The sequence below is a fragment of the Phaethon aethereus genome, assembly GCF_964289735.1.
Source record: "Phaethon aethereus genome assembly, chromosome: 2".
NCBI lineage: Eukaryota > Metazoa > Chordata > Aves > Phaethontiformes > Phaethontidae > Phaethon > Phaethon aethereus.
In genome coordinates, this window is record NC_138582.1 from 9,833,547 (window position 1) to 9,855,828 (window position 22,282).

Here is a 22,282-nt window from a genome sequence, read left to right on the forward strand (position 1 = left end):
AGGGCCTTAACTTGGCCTACCTCTTGCCATCAAAAGTGGCATTGGCCTAATTGCAGTAAGATGAGCTGTCCCTTTAAAAGGGAAAAAAAATCCTTTCAGCTCCGCAGTTCCAGTCATTACCGCCAAAAAGAGCTTCCAGTCCTCACCTGACCTGCCACGGAGCCTTTCCATGCGGGATTCAACAGGCACTTTGTGTGCTTATGATTGTGTTACCTCTGCTTAGTCCTTCTGGGATTAGGATAACAATTTTCACAGGATTTTAAAGCAAGATTATCATGCCTGTCTACTCAAAGTCTTTCACAAAATGATTATTAAGACCTGACGATAACCTCTAGTTTTATATAGGCTCTGACGATAATCATCTTCGTCAAGAGGAATCAGGTAAGTTGATATTAACTATTCCACGTCTCGGTATTTTCATGTGTACTTGGAGGGAACCTTTTCAACTGTACTGTTAACACTCAGTGAGAATGAAACAAATGGAATGTATTTTTATTACACGATTGCTTAAATTCATATACAATAAATATGAACTTAAAATGTAGCTGTAGCAATGTAATGAAGTGTGTAATTGTAACACAGGTATATTTTCATATTAACATGGAATATTTCTTTAGACCTGGTGTATCATGGTGTGCTTAAAATGAGAGATGTCCTTTAGACGTTGGAACTGAATGAAGGTAAGGAAATTAATACTCAAGGACTCTCCTTTTTTATTACTTTGGTGTCTCAACTTCTGTTCTGCTCTGCTTAGCATGAAGACACAGGAAAACTACTCGATATCTGATTGCCCTCTGTTCATACAGGAAAAATGAAAACAATTCAAAGTTCATGATTACCCGCCACATTAAAATTAGTTCATATGAAGCATAGCTAACAAATACATTGGTTTAAGATTGCCGTTAATCCAGAATAACAAAGGGGTACTTACTAAGAGGTCTTCATGAATGTATAAAGGTAATCTGAACTGGATTAAAATCTCCAATTCAGCAGTTCAGGGAACTCTGGATCCACAGTTCTAAGTAAAATGAATTCTACTAATGTAATTCAGCTTAAAATAAACACGAGAGGAGGATTATCAAGTTCAGCAGAGGTGAAGGAGAAATTGTAACTAAAGACTTGACCTTCAGCGTGTATCAGATAAATGTTTGGAAGGAAAATATTCACTGAGGGTCACTTTATGTGATGGCTGTGTGGCACTTCTGCCTTTAGCGCCTGTGTTTTGAAATGGAAATTGTTAATGATTTTGAGTACAATGAGGGTTTCATATTCACAATCTGAACATGTATTTTAGTCATCACATAGTGGCACTTATGCTGGCAAACAAAAGAGACGCGGTTACAAAGTAATAAAAAGTTGTCTCCGATAGATGAAAATGAGATCTCAGTTAACCAGAGTAATGCAAACATGACGTGTATCATAAGAGTTACTATTACTAATATCCACATTGTTGAGAGAGAGGATATTTCAGGCAGCAGTTCTAGGGGTATTTGTCACAGCTGGCTTTGAAATTTAATTGGACAGCATAAATGCTCAGAGAGGTAATGCTGGGAAAAGACTCTGGAAAGCATCTAAAACCTAATGCTTCAAATTTAAATCGGTCTCTACCTATTGACAAGTAAGGGCAGCCTTTTCTAGCGTGATGTTATTAGTATTGAGGTTTCTCTGCAATTTCTTTGTAAGTATCTTGTACTGTCCAGAGGACACCACAGTGCTAGATCTGACATTCAGGCAAAACAAGCTCTCCCGTGAATGAAGGATTTTCCATCATGTCATACTAACATTATTTAATATTCCTTTGCTAGAAGTAGAAAAAGATTTGGCTTATTATGATCCACCCTTCCAGGTTATGTTTGCATGTCGTCCCAATCATTAGATGTTTTGCTTGATTGAGTCTGTAGTGTGTAATCACAGCTCGATTAAATGTGGGATGTTATGGCCGTGCTAATGCCTGCTCTGAACCCCCGCTGCAAATCCGTGTCATATGCAAAGGACATTGCGTGTGTTGGCTAGCGTGGAGGAGCAGCTCAGCGAGAGGACAGTGGGGAGCTGGAAATTCAGGTGAATGAGAAAGCATCTCTCACTGTGCATGGGGTGCTTCCAAGCACAACTTTGTATCTCATTCTCTATTTTGTTCCTGCTTTTACAGCTCTTTTTTCCTTCTCTCTCTCTCCCCCAAGGTGCTTCGGTAAGACAGTTCCTTAATTTGTCAACCTTATTGCACCTTCTCTCTCTTGGGAACATGCTCTCTCTAGCCCCTGTCCTAGCGTGCTGCACCAAGTCCTCCGTCAGATGATTTTCCCCATCCTTCCACAATGAACAGCTCTGGGCGAGTATAAATCAGTAATGAAGTTAGATCCCTGATAGGAAATTACCTACCGTCTAACAACCTTTTTACTTGTGAACCTTTGTAGAACAGCTGTGCTTGCACATCAGTCTCTGAAATAGTCTTACAGACACGAAAGATTTTGGTGTTAGTCCAAGTGTTGTTCACTGGTAACCCAGAAAAGCCCACGTTCCTCAAAACAGGTCCTGGACATCAAGTCTCCCTACTTTGGTATGAGCACCAACCATTAATCTGTAGGGTCAGACTGAAAGTGGGGCAGGGGATGCCCTCTTCTCCCACCTCCTAGGTCTGGGCCTTTCACTTGCCATGCAGCCAAAATCCTCATGAAGGGCAGAGTTTGGGCTCTTTTGCCAGTCTGGGCTGCTGAGACCCTCCAGCCGACTGGTCTTGTGCCAAAGGGACAGTACGGGGTAGCACTGCAGTTGGCCACGTTTCATGATGACGTCCCTTGGCCCAGCATACACAGAGACAGCACTGGCCATGCAGCCTGATCACGCCCTGTGTGCAGGGAACGGGTTATGAGGAACACGCTTTGGGGGAGGTCTGTGGCCCATAAAAACTCAATTATCATCACAAAGCTCAGCTCATCATAACCTAAATCTTCCAGAGCTAAGGAGGCAGTCACTTCTTATAGTACAGGAATAAAAATTCATGAAGTTCTATTAAAAAAACAGCAAATCACCTCACTGCTGATCTCAGTCAAACACACAACCCAATAGATCCCCCTTGACAGGACACTAAATTGACTAGGTGCACCAGCCACTATAGCCTTCCTGCTCCAAAACATACGTAGTTACAAACCTCCCCTTGACATGACCGCCCCATTCCACAACCTCAGCTGACCCCAGAGCCTGTTGTCCCCAAGAACCACCTCCCCACACCTCTGCAAAGCACCAGTTCTTCATATGTATCTCTCATTAATTCCTCTCCATTACACACGGTCAAACCAAAGAGGAAAAAAATTGAGCAGAATCCAGAGGTGAGGATTACTGCTGCAGCGCAGACTACATCGCCACTGTTCCCTCACGGGAAGGGAGGGATGCTAACCCGTGTTAGCAGCCTTAAGCTACCATGCTACAGTCTCCGCCAGTTGCAGGCTCCACAGATCCATAGAAAAAGCTGTTACAAGTCCCAGTAAGCTTCATAATACCAGACAGTGGCAGCAGGGATAGCCTTGCCTGGGTGTCAGACCCTCTGATTCTCATGCCAACCACAGATTCGTGGTCTGTAGTCTAGCTGTTGGTCAGATCCCAAATATTGTTGCAAGGAGAGCCAAGCTTAGGATTTTTGATGTTAGACTGGTCCACAGGACAGTGGACTCCGTCCATACATAATTAATCCAGCTCACAGAAAGGTGATGGAGTATGAAGTCTGGTGGGGGGCAGATTTGGCCATGGCTTTGTCTCTGCTTCAGCCCTGCTCTTTTGCACGGCACATGCAGAAACCCTGGACGAGTACAGGCTTGGGGTCAAGTAAGAAGGATTAGGCAGATGGGCTGAATAGATGTACTACCTAAAAAGCTTCTGAGCTTTGTTCAAATTAGCAGAGTTGATACTTAATTCTTTTCACTTATCAGAGGAGCAAACACAGACTTTTCAAACACAGAAATGCTTGGTATCATTTCATCATCACAAGGAAGAGTGTCTTTAGAGTTGCTAAGTATAAATTAGCTATTTTCAGAATGTGTTCGCTCTCTAGTGAGTTAAATATGAGAAAGATTTTGAACATGATGATAGTTTTTTAATCAAACAGTATTATCTTCAAGATAATGGTTTGTTGCATACTTGTAAGATTAGCTACTCTGTGAGGAGTTTGGACTTTCTTTTGCTAATTTTCATTTGCTCCCTCATTTTCTTAAAACTACAGAGCTATTTGGTGTGTTCCAATATTACAAAGCAGGGAGGAGCATGTAAGAAACAAAGACTTTCCTTCTTTTTTTCTAACCACCTCTAATTAAATGTTTGAAACCTAGGAAGCAGCTCATTGTCTGAAAGGCAGAGCACCATTATTCCCTCCCAAGCAACTAGGCAAGGCAGGCAGGACGCAGCTTGGTAACAATAATTAACTATAGAAATGAAAGACTAGGGATGACCAGGCAAGCAACGTTCCTACAGAAAAGGAGCTCAGTTAATATCTGGTCTGAAATTGAATATAAATAAACTTTATCTTCTTTCAACAGAAAGAGTTTAGGTTTCTGATGTGTCAGTGTCCTTTGGGTACAGGCCATCCTGCCAGAGAAGAGCATTGTATGGATGACCTTATCAAGTCCCACGAAATCCATAGTTACGTAGGAATCAAAAATCAAATTCATAACACACACATACACAGAAAATACTGATTCTTTGCCACTTAACCACCAATTCTTTCTCTGCATCCCAGAGAGCTAATATTTCACCCATGATCACATCATTCTGGGATGAGGATTGGAAAAAATCACACAATACCACAAACTTTAATACCACCAAAACAGTATTTCTTTCTCCTAGAGCAGCCCAAGTTGCTGGAAGTCAGAGTCCACAATGCAGTGGTTCTGCTGGCATATGCCAGCGAAGATGAGCCTGGGATTTCTCTGCCTCTTTCTGGTTTGCAACACAGGTAAGAACAACAGTTTGGTGCTGCCCAGGGAATAACCCAAGTATTTCTTTCCCAGTTGCTCCCATAGCCCAATTCCCACATCTGTGTCAATCTTGTTTCCTTCACCCTGCGTAGGCAAGGCTGCTGGGCTGGAGCTCCAGGGCTGCTGCCACGCAGCAGGGCAGACCAGATGATGGCAAAGGTCTACTCTCGACTCCCATGCCATGAATCTGGAGTCAGAAGGGTTTATATGGAGAGAGAGAGAAGGGTTAGAAAAGCTCCCACCACCTAGATTGTCAGTTCAAATTTAGCTCATTCTAAGTGAGAGGTGTTAGTGCAGCTGACTAGCACTGTATGAGGAGGCACGACACAGGCCGTGTACCATGGATTCTCTACAGCGTATTTTTCCTTTGCATATATATATAAAAAGAGAGAAGCAGAAAGGGAAATGTTTCCAGGGATTGTCTTCCGTACAAGGCGTAGATTTTTTGTACAAATAAGGACAAGCACTCAGGTTTCACCAATTTAGGTACAAACAGCCAGATCAGGCAGTCACATCTCTTTCTTCTGCGGCTTCCAGTCCTACAGATTTCCTCTTGCTGAGGAGGAAATTGAACCCAGGTTTCCTACTCCCTGGTGAGAGCTCTGCCCATTAGGTTGTAACACACAGAGGGGCTTGGTAGCTCGACAGGGAAACCCGTTTCTCGGTCTCTTTTTTCACTTCACAGCTTCATGCATAAGAAGAGAAAATAAGAAAGAGAAGCAAGTGGCAGTGCTGGCTACCGCAGGTAAGCAGCAGCACGTCCGGAGACCCTGTCTGGGGTGTTAATGGGAGCGGGAGCGTTGTGCTGGACACGGAGGTGGTGGCAGATGGGCCCTTCTGCAGGGCCTGTGAGCCCCAACCCACCGCTGCTGCGGGGGCTTCTGACCCAACACAGGGCTTACCCAGGTCCCTGGCCACTTTAACCTCCATCCTTCCAGGAATCTGAAATGTTGCTTTCTCTTTTTCCTTTCTCTCCTTCCCAGCTCTCCATTCCCTTTTGTTTTGCCTTTCCCCTCTTCTACACTGCAGACAAGCCCTGATTCCAGCCCTGGGGTGAAGCTTGGTTTTGAATTGGTTAAAAATAATACTGATGTCATTGGGAAATTGTATTTCTCCCCAAATTTGATTTTGTTCTCATCTTGGCCTCTGTGCTTCTTATTCCACTTTGCTCTGTTTTTTCTCTCTCTATCATGCGCACACAGACCTTCCTCCTCGTACACGCACAGATACCACACTGCTCTGTTGCCGCGTGACTTTGTGGGAGGGAAGCAAAAGAACATCATCAGGAAAAACAAATACGCAGCATAAACAGAAAGAAAACATGTTAAAATAAAAAGTGTGATTCAACTACAGTCAATTTTTTCTGTAGTAACGGTATAGACATCAAAGTAGCTAAAAAAAAAAAAAAAAATCTGAATCTGCATTTTCATGCCAGTTCTGTGTAGCACTGGGGAAGGGGAAACATTTCCCAGGTACTTTCTCCTCCGTTTGTGATCTGCAAAGAGAGCTCTGCCGCAATTTTGGCAGTAAATAACCCGTTGCCCAGCAGGAGGTGGCACCAGAACGTCGGGACTGGCTTCGGCTCCCCGGCAGCCGGCTCAAGGGCAGGCTCAAGGGAATGGGCAACAGAGCCCCACCTGAATTTGGGTTACCATTGCACTGCCCACTTTATCTTCTTATTTTCCAGACTCCTCTCTGCGCTCCTGGCATCTGTCTTTTCTCACCACCCTGTGCACCCTGATCCATAATCTGCTCATTTTGGTTTTCCCATTTTGGAAGCTTTTTGCCAAATACAAGCAGGGGATTAACGGCCGTTTCCTTAAACCCTCATGCAGCCAACTGCTCAGAGACCCCTTCTTTTTTAGAGCTGCCGGCGAAGTCTGTGGACCTGGCTGCTCTTAACCTGACAGAGCTGGTGAACGGGATGCTGAACGCAGCGCTCAGAGGTAACGCGACACGGCCGGGCAGGTCACGCAGGCTGTCATCCCGGCGGTGACTGGGAGAAAGGACTAAAGGTGTTCACAGGAGAAGCCACGGATGCATGTCATCTCCCTCCAGAATTGATTCTAGGAGCAAGTTACCTTCGCGCATTTCTAATGCAGATAGCTGTCTGCCCCAAAGAATTTAGAAATTAGTGTGCGTTTATACATAGACACAACATAATTACTTATGGGATGCCTTTAGAAAGCCCTTTATAAACCAGAGTAGGTTTGAATTAAAAAAAAAAAAAGAAAAAAAGCAGTAGTACAAATGATCCTTCCCTCAGTGGAAATGAGAAAGAATTGTTTCAGGCAGCTGTGTACTGTCAGCACCTCAGGAGTCTTTTAGAAATTAAATTAGCAGAGTCAAAACATGCTGTTTCCATAATTTGTTCCAATCGCTAATAGCATGGGCATGTGTTTCTGCAGGTACCAGAAAACTCTTCTCTTTGCTGAGTGTCACGTCTTACAGCTCATTTGCCTTCCACAAAGTGTCAGTCACCATTTACAACAGTGAGTGTCCCAGCGCTTTGCTCTGCGCAGGAGCGTTTTCTTTCACGCAGCCTGTGCATCAAGATAATGATTCTTCTCCATCTCTCCTTACAGTTTCTAACGTGAAAAATGTTGACCCTGGCAAGTTCCCTATGCATTACTGCTACTGTTTGAACAACGTCACAAATGACCTGGCAGGTGGGTACACAAGAGAGGTTGGCCGGTGCATGTGCTTAAGCTGAATTGTTTCCCTCGGAGCTGAAAGCTGTAGCCTGAATTCTGCAGACTTCATCCTTATGAGCAGCATCACCAACTGAGGTCAACAGCCATTACTCATTGCAAGAGGCTGCTCTGAACCTTGGGGGAGACTCCATGAACCCAGTCTCAGATGGCTGCACCCAGCTGAACAGTCTGGGATGGAGCCATCAGCCCAGTGACCGGCATGGTTTACTCTTTCCTCTTCTGAGTACAAAGAGCAGTGCAGGAGAAACAACCCAGCGATGTATGATACATTACCTTAGCCGCTTTCGCCCTCCTGAGGTAAGCCACAGGAGATGAGCAAGGGCTTCTCTGCACCAGTAGACTCCAATAACTTCAATGAGCCCAACAAGAGTGAAAAGCAAGGATTAACATCTTCATAGTGCTGTTTAATGGAGTGCAAAATGCTGTCGGGCAAATCCTTCACCTATAATCCTCATTCACTCCCCTGATCTCACAGTATTTAACATTCCCGAATGGGTCTGAGCACCCTAATTCTCTGGCTGGTTAATGTAAGATATCAAGAGTAGCTCAGCAGCTGGGGACCAGAACCCATATCCTCTAAGCTGCATGTGATGACCACACACGTGAGCCACAATGGCTTTCATGGCTTTTTCTGGACCCACACATCTCACAAGCTATATTGCATAATGACCCAGTCTGCCTTGGAAGATAATAGAGAAACTTGAATCTTTCTGCCCCAAATCCAGAATATCTTAGTGATTAGAGCATCCTCCCAAGTGGTAAAAATTGAGAGCCTGACACAGGGCTCATGTCTGTCACTTCCTAAGTGAGAACATTGACCTCTTACTGCTAGAACCTGTTACGAAAAAGTCGTATCACAACAACCACTAGAGATTTTTTTGATCTGACAACATCATCGGTATGTCTGAAGTAGACCTCAAAGGAGACCAGCAGATGCCTTCTGGGAGGTCCTACATGGCAGATAGGCAGTTAGTCCAGGCAAAGTTTATAGGTTTTGGTTCTCCTTCTACATTTAAGCAGACTAAGTAGAGTGTTACTTTAAATTGTTCTCTTGAACAGATAAATTCCATTTAGGTTTACTTTTAGCACACTGGTGATATTTTGGATATCGTCTTTGAAATATACTTCTACAGAGTAGTCTAGTGGCTTCCTAAGCCCACTCCCATTCAGCAGAAACATTTTGAACTTTAAAATATTTAAACATCATCACATACAATAATATAGCCAAAGTATGATCACATATAAAAGTGATTTTTTGACTTAGCATAGATGATAGAATATGTGTCTTCAGTTATAAACTTTCTCTACTTTGCTGTCTAGATTTTACAGCTTTACTTGTTGATACTATTGGAAACTCCACCAGTTATCTCACAGAAATTTTCAAATCCACTTCTATTCTCTCAGGTTTGCATTTCCTTTTAACATTTATCATTGTCTTATTATTGCCTTATGATTTACTCCTGGTATGGAAACCAGCATAGAAATGTGTATAAAAGCCTATTGCTTTTACTCAGCAGCATTTTTCTTGCAAAGCATGGACTGCAGTTGTAAAAAAAGTGTCCTTAGAGGAAGAAGATACATATATAATATGTATATATATAATATAGAGACATACAAGTTTCTATGAGCAGCTATGTTTTGCTTGAAAGTTTGGTGAATTATTATTAAATACCGGTATTTTGGAGAATTATGATTCCCAAAGAATAATTATGGCCTATATTACCTGAAAATTTTCTTTTTTCCATGTAAAAATGCTTTTAATTTAGAATTTTAATTAGATAGAAACATTTCTCCTGGAAATATTAGCATCTGGATTTGGTGCTGGTTTGAGGTTTTTGTCAAAAAATCAGACCAGAAGAAAAATATTTGGCCAGTTGTAGTAGCCACATACCATTTTGCGTTTGTGTTTTCAACTGTTAAAGATAATATCTTCTAATGAAAACTGGTAACAATGACCTGTTTTACATTTTTTTGCCTTTCAGTGCATCACAGCAACGATTCAGATTGTATCTACATCTGTGTGATGACAGGGCAGACAGGTAAATGCTAAAACCATTGCACCCCAAAGTATTGCCCTGTTTATTCTCAGTGATGGCTTATACTAGAAATAAGCCTTTCTTGACATTTGTAAGCATTTCTAGTTGCAGGGAAAAATCTGTCTGACTTTTGGGAAATGCTGGAGAAGTCTCCTGTTACTAATTACACATTTTCCAGTAACACATCTTCTGACCTGGGTAAGTACATCCTGGGGAATGAAAGGAAACAGCAACAACAATGAAAACCATGTCCAGGTAGAACTTGCAATGAATACTCCATCTTCATAATGTAAAAATATTTTAAAATAATCTTTCATAGTTTTATTATTTTTTATATATTCATATGCTATATATCATTATTAAATATACTACTATTTTACAGTATTATAAGTGTAATGTAATATTTATATTATAAATATAAGTAAAATGTACAAACTTTTAAATTATTAGCTCTGAGGTCTTCTAGTGGAGGAGCAAACAGAACATCCTGGGATGGGATTTTTTAACGAATTCAGCACTGGACTGTGGAGGCTCCCTGATGTTCTTAATCTAAATGCGTAACTCCCTTAGCTCTCAGCACAAATTATTTCCTACCTTGAGTTACCTTCAGAAAGGAGTTGAATATATTCAGCCAGCGTGTTGCATGGCTCCTCCACCCAAAACTGCTTTGCCAGGTTGAGCTGCACTTCAGACGCTCACCTCTCACTGCTGCCCATGACTATTTCACATTTTCAATGATGAGTTTACCTGTGGTGAAAGCTGTAGGATGCTTCAGTCTTTAAAAAAAAAAAAAAAAAAGCAAGGACACTTTGCTAGAAATTAATTTAAAAAGACAACAGCTGTTTCTTTTATACCAGAACCTGATTTCTTTCCTTTTTATCACACAATATGCGATGGACGGTGAGCGTACTAACCCCATCTTCTCATACCTCAAAGGTCTAGATTCGATTTTTTCAAGTTTCATGAAATTACAAGACCCAAACAAAACAGCAGATCCATCAGTGGAACATGTGTGGACTGTTAAAAGTGAGCAAGTATTGTCAGACCTAAATTTATATTCTTCTTGACTAATGTCTTTTTAACTGTCATGTATCTTTGCTGCACAGCACTGTGATATTACACTACAACTACAGAGTAAGGTAAAATATTGTCCTAAACAGCAGAAGATACAAAGAAGTAATGCACTGAATAGATGGGGAATAGGAAAACTATTGTAAAAAGCCTTTTTTTTTGGCCATTTTATTAGAAAAATAAGTTTTCTAAGGAGGCAGAGAAGTAAAAAAAAAAAAAAAGTTGATTTTAAATGAAGAAAAAGATAGTTCAAACCGTTTCCTCTCCTTTCTTATTGTAAATTCTTCATTTTTTTTCTCTGTCTTTGACTTTATATGACATTCAGTTGTGAGTACCTGAACATGCCCATTTAGCTTTGCTACAAGGCTACAAGATAGAAAAGTGCTAGCATGCCTCATTTGGAAAGCAGAAAAGCAAATCTTCGCACTTGCTTCCATATAGTAGGAGCAAAGAGAAATTCAGAATTTTACTTCATACCTCCTCATCACTGCAGTCTACAACAACGTTTCTAAATTTTCCCTCGTCAGTCTGCTGTCTTTTATTTTGCTCAACTGCATACCATCCTCTGTTATCTTTTCCAGCCCCGAGTGTCACTCCTGCCACAAAATGTCATCCGTTGTCAAATTCCAGTATCTGCCCTCCAGTACTTGCCTGCTCCCCTTCACATAGACAAGAGCTTTCATCTTTTTCCTCTGTAGTTAAGCAGTTCAGGAAATAAAAAATAATTTACGTAAAAAAAAAAAAACAAAAAACACTTTGCAGGAACATTTCAGTTTCTTTTTTTGTTTATGAAAACTTGCACATTAAAACCTTCTCAGTTAAACTTTCAAACATTATTTGCACTCCCCATGCTTTTCCATATTTAAAATGAAGTGGAGAGGTGGCCGCTTACCCGCCAGGGGAAGCGCTCAAGGAGTAGACGGGATGTTCTGGGTGTATTTAGGTATTATTGTCCCCCGGTGCGTTACCGTCGCCGCTGCCATGGGGCACCAGCAGCCACAGCGCGTCGCTGGTGCCCTCCCTCTGTCCCTGCCTCTCCTGCCTTTCCAGCTACGAGGGTCCCCCCCGCCCTGAATGGGGAGGAAACCCCCACCACGAGGTTCCCACCACGGCCAAGGACAGCTGGAGCGAAAGGATCAGGGCCTCCATCACCGCACGTGGACGCCTCCCGACCACGAGGCACGGCCGGACCCCCCCCGCCTGCGGCGGGGAGCTCAGCGCCGCAGCCCGGCCCCGGTGAGCGCGGCGCGGAGGACTGACACCCGCTTTACCCCGCCGGTAGTGGCGTTTGCCCGAAAGCTGAAACCGCATCTCTGAGGTTGAGGTTGGGAGGCCCTTCAGGGAGACCCACTCAAGGTCACTAGTGAGCAGGGTTTTTTATTGTAGAAGTGCTAAGATCAGTTATAGGGTCCATCTGTGGCTTCGTACCCTTTGGGGAAAAACTAAACCTTGCTCCTCACAGACACCTCTGCCACCCGGCTCTTAACTCACATTTTGCTCCGAATAGAGTGAGCAGGTTTATGAAAGAGCAACACAGAGCTGCTGCTTAGTCTCCACTGAACATACTTTAAATCCTACCTTCCCGTAGCCCATGGACTTCTCAAGATCTAGCAAAATACAGCTTTTGTCCTGCCTTTTTTCATCCCGACATTTTTCTATGCCACTGGAAATACTGGGTGAGGGACTCTGGCTGTTCAGCTGCCTCATATGTAGCAGTTCTCAGTAGGCAGATAAATAACAAACCTCCTGAATGACATTAAGTGTGTGTCTTTCTGTTCCCACAGCTGACGTGTTTGCGCTTTGGATGCAGACGGTGTCTCCTCAAGAAACCAGCAAACTGATGCAAACAGAGCCAGGTGAGACTGACCCGAGCTAATAACAAAGTGTGCCAGTCAGCACATTTATGAAATAGGAAATCTATATAGAAATAGGTGACTGGCAATGTATTTATACACCGTTGTCTACGTAAGTGTTTATTGGTGGTCTGTGACTTCAGCTTTTTTTTTTTCTGTTATGCTTTCAATCAACTTTCCTTTGTTTTTTTTTTCCTGTTAAGATTTCAAGGCAACTTATATTTGTTTTCCTCCGTCAGATTTGCCTTCCTCAGTACTGTCTACATCACCTTACAGGGCTGGTGTGACACTGAAACTTCACTCAGCTACCAGTAAGTAGCTGCACCTCGTGCAGCAAAAATAGTAATATGTTTGAAAGTATATCAATATGCAAATTTTCCCATGCAGAACACATACATATTCAATTTACATGGTATCCCATGTATGTAAAACACCCAAAATGTATAAGGAACTGCTTCCATATCTGCTTGTGAATCATACACAACCACACATTCAAAACATAAATTATACTATGATGATAGAATTAACATATGTACTCCGTGTGTCAATTTTAACATGGATTGGTTATTGGAGAATCTTAAAATTCATTTATTCCCAAAGAAAGTATCATGCTTTAAATCTCCCTATTGGTACAAATAAAATGATTAAGTCAATCCATGACACATGAAATCCCCAGAATTGCCTTGAATTTACAATACTGCAAACTTCTACTTCAGCTGAAGAAGGATCATATCAACTAGATTTTCAGGAAAATTCAGTTCTTCCTTTTAAGCACCAAAATAGCTAGTATTTAAGAGCTCAGCATGGTAAATATATGATGATGTACCACTCTACTTATAAGTATCATATGCTCACGCTGGCCATAAACTTATATTTACATATATTTAGTAAAAGGTTATAGGGTTTGAAAAACTGTAGCTGATTCAATACCAGGAAGGGAGTCTGAACTCTGGGAGAGTCCATCAGCTACTTTGGATGCTGAGCATGTGTGTGTCTGAGTCCAGGCTACCTACTCTCAAATTTACAAAGTAGGAGCAGTATTCCCTACAACGGGAATAAATCTCGGACACAAATCCCAGCTTTGGGGACCGAAGATGACAAGTTCAGCTCTGGGTACCTAAAACTGCGTAAAACACACCCCATCCAGTAGGTATCTCTAGTACCCCTGGGGCTCCTCTACTCCCAGTCTGGCATCTGTCTTCCCAGTGATCACACTGGAAACCAAGCCACTTGGCCAGCTGAGCGGCACGCAAGGTAGAGCTGAAGTTGCGTGTATGTCACAGGTCCTGATCACCCATGGTGCTCCCCATCATCCTGGTAGTGAAGGAAGTAAGTCTGAGGGATATGCTGGTGTATATGTTCCAGCTCATATGGAACACACATCAGTATTATTGTGATTTCATATTGCTGTTGTACTTGAAGGGAAAGTCCAGTCCTGGGATTCAGATAAAATCTATGTGTCTGTATTCCAGACTGGGATTGTGATTTTCTGCTCTTTGGTGTAGCAAAATCTTTTTAGGAAGGGAAATTTGCTAGCTACCACTGAGGTCAGTGTGAAAACCCCTGTAGTGCATGAAGCTGGGACAACGCCTGTGCTCAGCTCAAGACTAGAAAGGGAAAAAATGGTCCCTGTTTTTCCAGAATAAGCAGGTGGCTCAATTCCAAGGTTTCCTGGCATTAGGACCACATCCTGCTGGTTTGGCTGCTTAGAGCTGTGATCGAGCTATGAGCTCATGGGGCTCTCGGGGAAGAGGCTGTCCTTGGTTCCCCCACTGAAGGTGACTCTGTTGCTGCCACAAATCAGTGGGAACATGTGTCTTTCTGGGTGGTGAGGACTGCCAGAGGGAATTTTGGAAATTGGTCCATCAACTGCTTGTGTTTCTGTGTGGCAAATGTCTAAATGAAGCACAGACACTGGGCAGTACAAAGATAACATATCGGACTAAATTGCAGGGGTCTTCAGTATCATTTTGGACTTGATATTACAGATAAAGCCAGAGGACCCCAAAGAACTAAAATGCCAGTCAAATAATACTTTTTCAAAAGTCTGCTTGGACACCTAGGAAATAGAATGAAAAAAAAATTATAATATGAACAAATACAGGCCTGTAAATTATGAAGGATGATGGTAGGTGAGGAGAGCAAAGAGGAATGCTGATTATATGGTTTGTGATGGATTAGTAGGAAACTACACCATTCTGGTGTTGTCAAAGGAAATCATGGGTCTTTGATATGGATTCCTAATACATCTAACTAAGAGAAAACTGCTTTTGATAGCCTGTCAAAACAGGAGAAGCAAAGTGAAAAACTGAGCATCACCAGCAGGTTTTTGGATGAAGGGAAACTGCAGCATTGTGGTCCTTGTCTGCTGGTGGAGCTGTGCCAGAGCATCGGGGACGCAGCCACCTCCCTGGCTCCATACAGGCAACCCTCAGGTCTTCATTTTGGGATTACTTGGAGGCTTAAAATCCAAGTTCTGGCTTGGATTCCCTGCTAATCTCACCATTTCTAATGATATTTTGAAGACTGACTTCTCTCGGTCCTTTGCTGAATTCCAACAGAACTTTACTTGTTTGTGAAGGTTTTTTTGGGGGGGAGGTAAACATATTTGAGTCAGAAAGAAAGGTTCTTTCACAAATCTTCAATTTTTCTGTCACTGGGAATAATCACATAGTAGGTGAGCTGTGGTGTCTTACAGTTTTGGTGTCATTTGCTTTTTCCTTTCATTTTGCCTATTGCAACAACCCAAGACCAGGATCCTGTGCTGTTACTTTTTATAGCTTTTGCTGCTTCTTATGAGGTTTTTCACAGTTCCCAGTCCTGTTCTTGTTGGCTGAGTTTATCAGTTTGAGTTGCTTGTCTTCTTCTCTTTTTCTTTTTTTTTTTTTTACCTATACTGTTAGAAAAAAAAAGCATTTGAGAGCATACAACTCAGTGGGGCATTCATTTTCAGAAGCAAATAATGTTATCAGAGGTAAAAATAATGACCATGAAAACCAAAGTTTGACAACAGCATCAAGTGATCATACAAACACAAGTCCTGCAGAAAGGCTGTATCAGGGAAGAGGGGCAGGAAGCTGTTGCCTCAGAGGCCTTAGAACACTGCAGTAAAACATCTATCTAGTAAGACACGTTTCCAAGGAGAAGACTCACTGGTGCTGAGCCAAGGAGCAGTTCTTGATAGAAGAGGCTTTTTGAACCATGGAGTTAGGAAGCCAAATATCCTTTTCTGATCTTTCTCTGATTTTAGTTCTGTTTAAAGGGCTCAAAATACCAGAGTCCTCATCTTACCTCCCATGACATACATTGGTTACATGAAGAAAATGAGCCAATGTCATATCACATGAGTGTAGTTTGACTTCTTGACACTGTTGATAGTTTGAAGAGAAGAATTTAAGATGAACTAGGTCTTCTTATCTTGATTGGGAGCAGAGGAATATGCTATGGCAATTCTCATCCACCAAAAATTCTGCACAAAACGTGAGTTCTCTGTATGTCTCCCTTGCTTTGGATTTCAATGAGATCAGGGAACAGGGAGTCAGCAAATGTCTCTCTCTCAGGAACCGTGATGACAAAGGCAGTCTACCTGCATATATCAATCACACATTTGGGGAAATAAATTGAACAGTGGGATTGCAAAACAATGAAGGGCACCCACAGTGCTCTGAAGACTGAGACATTATTCCAAGAAGTCATTTCTTACATCACAACAGTGGATGCCAACGGATACCATATGCAAGCGTGCATAGTAGAGCATGCAGGGAGGGATATTGTAAGTCTGAATTATTCACAGTAGCCATAACATTGCTTTTCAAGGGCAGCAAGATTTAATCTCAGTGTCATAGAGATGTGATACTGAGTTAATGGAAAAGTCTGTTTACTGCAGCAAGAACTGGTCACTTATCTGCCTGTGACAATAAAGTGGTAATTTCAAACAGACAAGAGCAAAGGGAGCTGTGGTTCCTGTGTTTTCTGGCCTCTCCTGACTGACTTGATTTCTTAGGAAAGAAAATTCTTAGAAAAGAAAGTTCTGAAATAAGTTCCTACTTTTAATTCTTCTTTTAATTTCAATCCAAATCTCTAGGAATTTAGGAACTAAATACAAAAAATACGTTTCACAGTAGAAATTTATTACAGAATATATGTAAAACATTACTGTGAAGAACTGAAAATTTTGATTTCAACAATATGATGTGAGTATACTATCCAATCCAAACAAAATTAAATACAACATTAATTTAAAGAGAATTTGAGCATTAAATAAATATGGTATCATGTAAATGAAGTATTAATTTAAAATTAAGTGATTCTTAAAAATTAAAACCAAAACAATTTGTTTAACTTTCAGCTTTTTTGTTTGACTTATCTTTCCCACATAGATGAATCCAAATTAAAATTGTAGTCATTCAATTTACATTTAGATAAAGCTGAATTTCTGCTGGGAAAACTTATAGCTTGAGTAAAGCATTCAACACCTGTTAGGCAGGATAGCAAGTACCCACTTTGGTGGAGATTCATTGGAGGGTGGCCTTCAGCAAGTTTTAATTATTCACAGCAACTCTAATATTACTTTTCATGGACAACTTATATTAAAACCTCATTGCCTCATGCGCTAATGTTCCGTTATTAATATTAAAAGTCATTATTAAAGCAAGAAACCATTAATTTTTAATTGCCATCAAGTGGAAAAAAATCAAGGTGTGTCAAACGCTATTAAGAGGACAAAGCCTAATGACATTTATGCAAAGCTGCTCAGATTAAGAGAAACTGGGCTCCTTCTTGCCCATCCCTGCCTGATGACACCTGATATTTGTGTAGCGCCTTTGACACACAACCAGTTTTCAGAAGGGCTCGTGAGTTTGGGAGCTGCAGGTGTCTGCCCGTTACTCCTCCATGACTCCTGCTACCTTGGGCAAGAGCTTGGCTGAAGAGAAATAGTTTCGTAGCAATCTCTTTTAGGTTGGCAGGGCCTTTATTTTCCTCCTGCCCATGAATGCCATTTTATATTATATTTCTTGTCAGCACTAGACGACTCAAGCTTATTTCAACAGAACTTCATTAGTCCAAATTTAACCTCTGCAACCTCTCCTATCACATAACATGAGATGACCCAAAGCTATAAAGCATGTGAGACACGTGAACCTGGAAATGCAATTACACTGTCGAAGGGGATTATACTCTGCAGGTAAGGCAGTTTATCTACCCATGGCCAAAACCTGCTGCTAGTTACAGAAATGGAAAAATCAGCTGACAATCACACTGCCACCGCCTCTGCTCTGCCCTCGCACACAGCATCTCCTGTTCAGGGCACAGGTATTGAATATACAAAGGAGAGGCGGTTACGCACCTATTTCAGCCATGCCCTGGTAGCCTTTTAGCATATTGTAAATACTGCAATTTTTTTTTTTCTAGCAATTTCTTTGATTTTGACCCATTGTAACACAACTATGAGCTAAGGTGCAAGATGATGTGTGACAGGTAATGGTTTGGAGAAGACAAGGTGATGGCAAATGTTAGGTTTTTTCTTATTATGATGAAGAAAAGCCCTGAAAAACTGAAAACAGCTTCAATTTTGCCTTATTTGTTCGCAATTTCCCCCATTTTCACCTTGCCTTCTTTTTTCTTTTCAATAACAGAAAGGCAGTCTGAAGAAAGATTGTATTTGACACTGAAAAACCACAGAGCAGTTTAGGATTTTGTTATAAGTGGCCGTCACCTGTTCTGTAGTATTGCTTTTCTGCAGTCTGGCACAGCTGCATTTGCTGGAGGGATGAAATGTTTGGTGTGCAAATGTTTATCTCTTGCTGCTGACTGCAGAAGATTGAATGAATAAGCTAGATATTTTCCTTTTATATTTTGCTTCCCCACAAGGGAGCAGAAGAGGGAGTCCATCCCCAGGTACACCATTTCCCTGATTTTTTTTTAAGTTAAAATAATATAACTGTGGTCTCTTGAAGGAAAAAAACACTGGTTAACCAGCTGGCTCCTGGCAAACAAATAGTAAAATGGAGAAAATGTTCCTACCTTCCTCTCTGTGCGGGCAAAAATTGACCTTTCTTCCTCCGGTTACTTGTCAGTTTTCATGAAACCTGTAGTAATATATTTATCCAGAGGATCTTTATCCATCCCTAAAAATTGGGCTGAAATTAGCTGATTATTCAAGTCGCTAGAAGCGAGAAGGGGAAAAATGACAGATGGAGAGATGGACAGAGAGAAAGCCATAACCTCTGCATAAATCATGTTTATTTTGTTAATAAGACTAAAAAAAGTGATGGAGAGAGCAGTGAGAGTCTTTTTGTTTATTAGCTCAGTCATATTTAATCTAGGACTCAGAATTAGAGGATAGGTGTAGGGAAGCATGCAGAACTGGAAATGAATTTTTCATTAAAGTAGCATATGCATGTAGAAAATACAAAATATAATAAATGTCTGAACCAAAAAAAATATAATAAAGACAAGAAATGTTGTTCTTTGTCTTGCTGTTTTGCACTGTGTAAAACTGATGCTTCAGTGGAAACTGAACCTCCACCTAAACAGGTAACAATAAATAAATCACATCTTTAGAGTTGTTCCTTACATTTGTGACAAATAAAAGCAATGTGCTTTTAAGTAACTAACCAGTAATGATAAAGAATAATAAATTGGACAGAATATTTGTGCTTTCACTCAAGCAAGTGCCAGGCTGTGTGTTGTTTTCTTCTCAATTACCTGCCTCACTCAGATTTGATTTTAAGATACCTACACGAGCTTATTTATCTGTATATTTCCCGTAGCCCAGATAAGGCGTTGCAAGAAATTTAATGGGACAAGTATTGGAACTAGTTCAGACTTGTATTTTTCCCTAGGGTGTCCGCAGGCAATCCTCAAAGAATCCCGTGTGACCTCGCCTCCTCTCACTCTCATAGTGCAAAAGATCAATCCCTGCGTGATGGAGCTGTGTAGGTTTTTTCAGCTGTGCCTCTGTGTTGGTCAGAGAAGATATTCCAGAAAGGAAGCCATGAGGTAAAACCTGGCACTACTTTCTGTCTCTCTCTCTGCTTAAAATACCCCATCAGGCTTTTTCTCAAATTACAGTTTTCAATCACCAATGGTTATTTTTGAGAGTCTGTGGCTACTGGCCGAGACCCAAATGGGTCCCCAGTGCACAAATCAATACCTGATCTGGCTTCCAGTATTCAAACTAAGGGAATAAAGCTCAGCTGCATTTTTCCAAATATCAGTTGACATCACTGAGGTCAGAATTTAGCTTTTTTATTTCCATATCCAATATTGACAGCATGATATGCATAGAACTCTGCTCATGAAAGATAACAAGCTACTGCTCTAACTTTAACTGCTTTAGGTACTGTGTTGAATACTATTCCTGGTTCTTGAAAAATGCAAGTTATGTCTGTGAAAGAGTCAAAAGAATTGCTTACTCCCACAGTAAGTATATTTTCTCTTTATATCGTGCTTTATTATGAAGGTATAATAAAAGGTTTTAGAGGTGCACAAAGTATTTGCTGTCTTTCATCAGATAGCTATTTTATCTGATAATGATTTTTTAATGGATTAAAAGAATATTATTTGACTTTCATGTATGTTTTAATATTTTCCTCATAAAACCTCTTCTGATGACAGTTTTCTTGTGTTCTTCCAGCCTTAAAACAAAAATGCCTTAAAAACATCTGTACATCAGTCTAGATGACGCAGGAATTTTACTGCAAATTGAAGATTGGTGGCAGTTTTAGTTGTCTCTTTCATTTCTCAGTGTAAAAATCAGGATGCAACATGTTATTTCCAAATATTTGTAACAAGACAAGCTATTAACCAGATGTTAACCTAGAAATGTGTCTTCCTCCAAGGTGTTGTAAAAACAATATGTAAAACCAGATGTATTTTATACAAGTGATGTAACTGCAATAAAACATTGAAAGGCTTTTAAATATTGTATTTTATAAAGGTTATTTATATGGTTGGCTAGTGAATGTAACTAGTTTATTCTAGTTTTATTTACAATTAAGATAGAGTGATCAAAATGAGCAAATAAAAAATAATTTAAAAGCAACCTGAAATACTGAAGACAATAAGGATTTTTCCTGGTGTTGAACAGGTGCAGATTATCCATTATTCCAAATCAAGAGTCTCCCATTACTACAGCAACTCATCTAGTGCAGAGCTTGGCCAAGGAAACGTTCACACCTCTTGTACTCTCACTCTGTGATACATTCGTGTGAGCCCACCAAGATTCATCTCCTTCCTTATGTGCACCTCTGGTGAAGTAAAAGCCAGTTCAAAAAAAAGGAAAGAATAACCAAACAAATTGCACGATCCTATACTTTGCTACACTGCAGCAATATGATGCTACTATCAACCAAAGCACAACATCAAGCTATTAATAATTCAAAAAAAGCAGATAGTTTGCACTACAGCTGGTGCTCGTTAGTATTTCACTGAAGAAATAGGTGAAGAAATAGTGCAACTGATGCCGAGGGGCAAAAGGATTCTTGCTCATGAGCTGGCAGGCCTCATTGAGAGGGCTTTAAACTAGATTTGGAGGGGGGAGGGGATAAAACCGGGCTCACTAGAGTTGAACCTAGGGGTAGGTTCAACGTGCCAGAGTTGAAATCTATAGCCCGGCTCAGGTGCACCTACACCAATGCACGCAGCATGGGCACCAAACAGGAGGAGCTGGAAGCCATTGTGCAGCGCGACAGCTATGACGTAGTTGCCATCACAGAAACATGGTGGGATGCTTCTCATGACTGGAGTGCTGCAATGGATGGCTATAAGCTCTTCCGAAGGGATAGAATGGGAAGGAGAGGCGGTGGGGTGGCTCTGTATGTTAGGGAGTGTTTTGATTGCATAGAAATCGAAGATTGTGAAGACCAAGTAGAGTGCTTGTGGGTAAGGATGAGGGGGAAGGCCAATGAGGCAGACATCCTGCTGGGAGTCTGTTACAGGCCACCCAACCAGGATGAAGAGACGGATGAGACATTCTATAAGCGACTGGCGGAGGTCTCGCATTCGCTGGCCCTTGTTCTTGTGGGGGACTTCAACCTACCGGACATCTGCTGGAAGTATAACACGGCAGAGAGGAAACAGTCTAGGAGGTTCCTGGAGTGTGTGGAGGATAACTTCCTGATGCAGCTGGTGAGTGAGCCCACCAGGGGAGGTGCCTTGCTGGACCTGCTGTTTACAAACAGAGAAGGACTGGTGAGAGATGTGGTGGTCGGAGGCCGTCTTGGGCTTAGCGACCACGACATGATAGAATTCTCAGTTGTGAGTGAAGTAAGGAGAGGACTCAGCAAAACTGCTACCATGGACTTCCGGAGGGCAGACTTTGGCCTGTTCAGGTCACTGGTTGAGAGAGTCCCTTGGGAGACAGTCCTGAAGGACAAAGGGGTCCAGGAAGGCTGGACAGTCTTCAAGAAGGAAATCTTAAAGGCGCAGGAACAGGCGGTCCCCATGTGCCGTAAGAAGAGCTGGCAGGGAAGGCGACCGGCCTGGCTGAACAGGGAGATTTTGCTGGGACTCAGGGAAAAGAGGAGAGTTTATCACCTCTGGAAGAAGGGCCAGGCAACTCACAAAGAGTACAAAGATCTCGTTAGGTCAAGCAGGGACAAAATTAGAAAGGCAAAAGCCCAGCTAGAGCTCAGTCTGGC

General features: G+C 41.6%; 1 protein-coding gene across 1 annotated transcript; it reads left to right on the forward strand.

The window, feature by feature from the left end:
* Positions 1–4,866: 4,866 nt before the first annotated feature.
* Positions 4,867–20,321, forward strand: HHLA1 (HHLA1 neighbor of OC90; the record flags this gene model as incomplete). The annotated part of the gene is made up of 14 exons (XM_082015061.1): positions 4,867–4,942; positions 5,650–5,709; positions 6,830–6,910; positions 7,373–7,456; positions 7,550–7,633; positions 8,999–9,082; positions 9,661–9,717; positions 9,826–9,912; positions 10,651–10,740; positions 12,570–12,641; positions 12,842–12,949; positions 19,484–19,640; positions 19,981–20,063; positions 20,278–20,321. 14 exons carry the CDS (start codon positions 4,867–4,869, stop codon positions 20,319–20,321), a joined length of 1,167 nt encoding a protein of 388 aa, XP_081871187.1.
* Positions 20,322–22,282: the final 1,961 nt, after the last annotated feature.